Source organism: Eimeria tenella, genomic scaffold, assembly GCF_000499545.2.
Source record: "Eimeria tenella Houghton genomic scaffold, Eth_scaff1851, whole genome shotgun sequence".
Taxonomy (NCBI): Eukaryota; Apicomplexa; class Conoidasida; order Eucoccidiorida; family Eimeriidae; genus Eimeria; species Eimeria tenella.
In genome coordinates this window covers 1-1,566 of record NW_013541688.1, presented here as the reverse complement: position 1 = coordinate 1,566, position 1,566 = coordinate 1, and the positions used below count along the sequence as shown (strand labels likewise).

Sequence of the window (1,566 nt, the reverse complement as noted above, 5' to 3'; positions counted from 1 at the left end):
CTGCTGCGGTTGCTGGTACTTTTGCTGGTACTCCTGCTGCTGCTGCTGCTGCTGCTGCTGGTACTTCTGCTGGTACTCTTGCTGCTGCTGCTGCTGCTGCTGCTGCTCGTTATACTGGTCAATTTTCTTAACAATTGCCTCCCTGAGCTGCACAAGATCCAGCCCCCTTGTGCTAATTTGCTGCTGCAGCAGCTGCAGCACGTCATCTAGCTGCTGGCTGCCGAGGGAAGCAGCAAGACCTTTGCTGATGAGCCCTGTGGCTGCTGCAGCAGCAAGCCTTTCTATTTCAGAGGTCTGCTGCTGCTGCTGCTGCTGCTGCTGCAGGCCGAAGGCAATAGCGGCTATTTCCGCCGTGAGTCGGCTGGGCTCGATGCCCATCTGCTGCAGCTGCTGCTGCTGCTGCTGCTGCTGCAGGTGCAGCAGCAGCTTCAGCACTGCCTCAGGCGTGGGCGAGGCCCCAGTTCGCTGCTCCAAACCCTCCATAACTCGAGCAGCAACCTCGCGAACATCCCTGCAGCAGCAGCAGCAGCAAAAGCAGCAGCAGCAGCATTGAAGGGAGCAGCACGGAGAGTGCCAAGGAGCCGCATGACACCCAGCAGCAGCAGCAGCAGCAGCAGCAAAATCAGTGGGCAGCTTGTACGGATGAGAGTAGCCCCACACACTCTTGGGCTCAGGGTTTAGGGTTTAGGGTTTAGGGTTTAGGGTTTATTGCGCTTACGGGGCGCGAGGTGACCTCGGAGCTGCAGCAGCAGGAGCCCCTAAGGCCGCCTGCAGCAGCAAAAGGGCCACAAGCGGGCCTAGCATTGTAGGCCAAGAAAACATGCTGGCGACAAACCCTAGACCCTAAACCCTAAACCCTAAACCCTAAACCCTCCACCCTAGAGTGTGGGCGGCACCGTGGTGGCGGAAAGCCAGCCAGAAGGCCAGCCAGAAGGCCCCTTCTCTCTGCCGCAAAAGAGGCTGAAGAAGGGTTTAGGGTTTAGGGTTTAGGGTTTAGGGTTTAGGCTGCCAGGAGCGGACAGATAGACAACCAGCGTAAACCCCAAACCCTAAAAGAGGGAATAGTTGGGCGGTAAGGGGTTTGCTTGTGAATTGAAAAGGGAACAAAGTTGAAAGACAATGATGTGGCAACCCACAGAAATCCACCAATAGGGTTTAGGGTTTAGGGTTTAGGGTTTAGGGTTCAGCGATTACGGGTGAGCGGTTTGGGCTCCGGGCGCGGCGGTGTCCGTGAGCAGCAGGTCACCTAAACCCTAAACCCTAAACCCTAAACCCTCAAACACCAAATGTTGACAGAAACTTTTTATTTTTGCTTTCAAACAACCGATATAAACCCTAAACCCTAAACCCTACGTTTTAAACCCTAAACCCTCGCTCTGAGCCGGATGTCTCCCCCCGGTGTTGTTCACTTGCAAACTGCGAGACTGCTGCCCAACCCTAAACCCTAAACCCTAAACCCTAAACCCTAGACATTAAACCCTAAACCGTAGACCCTAAAGGCTAAGCCATAAATCACGAAGGCTGCTTTTCAATGTTAGCTTTCTAGCCTGAGCAGTGCCCAGTTCT

The 1,566-nt window shown here is 54.6% G+C and overlaps 1 protein-coding gene across 1 annotated transcript in view; it reads right to left on the bottom strand.

The window, feature by feature from the left end:
* The window catches only part of ETH_00034060 (uncharacterized protein), a gene marked incomplete at both ends in the record, with an annotated part of 4,404 nt that extends 3,600 nt beyond the window's left edge, over positions 1–804 (bottom strand). Inside the window, 2 exons of the mRNA XM_013373965.1 lie at positions 20–511; positions 719–804. Coding sequence (XP_013229419.1) covers positions 20–511; positions 719–804 — 578 coding nt within the window. The remainder of the gene's footprint in view (positions 1–19; positions 512–718) is intronic.
* Positions 805–1,566: the final 762 nt, after the last annotated feature.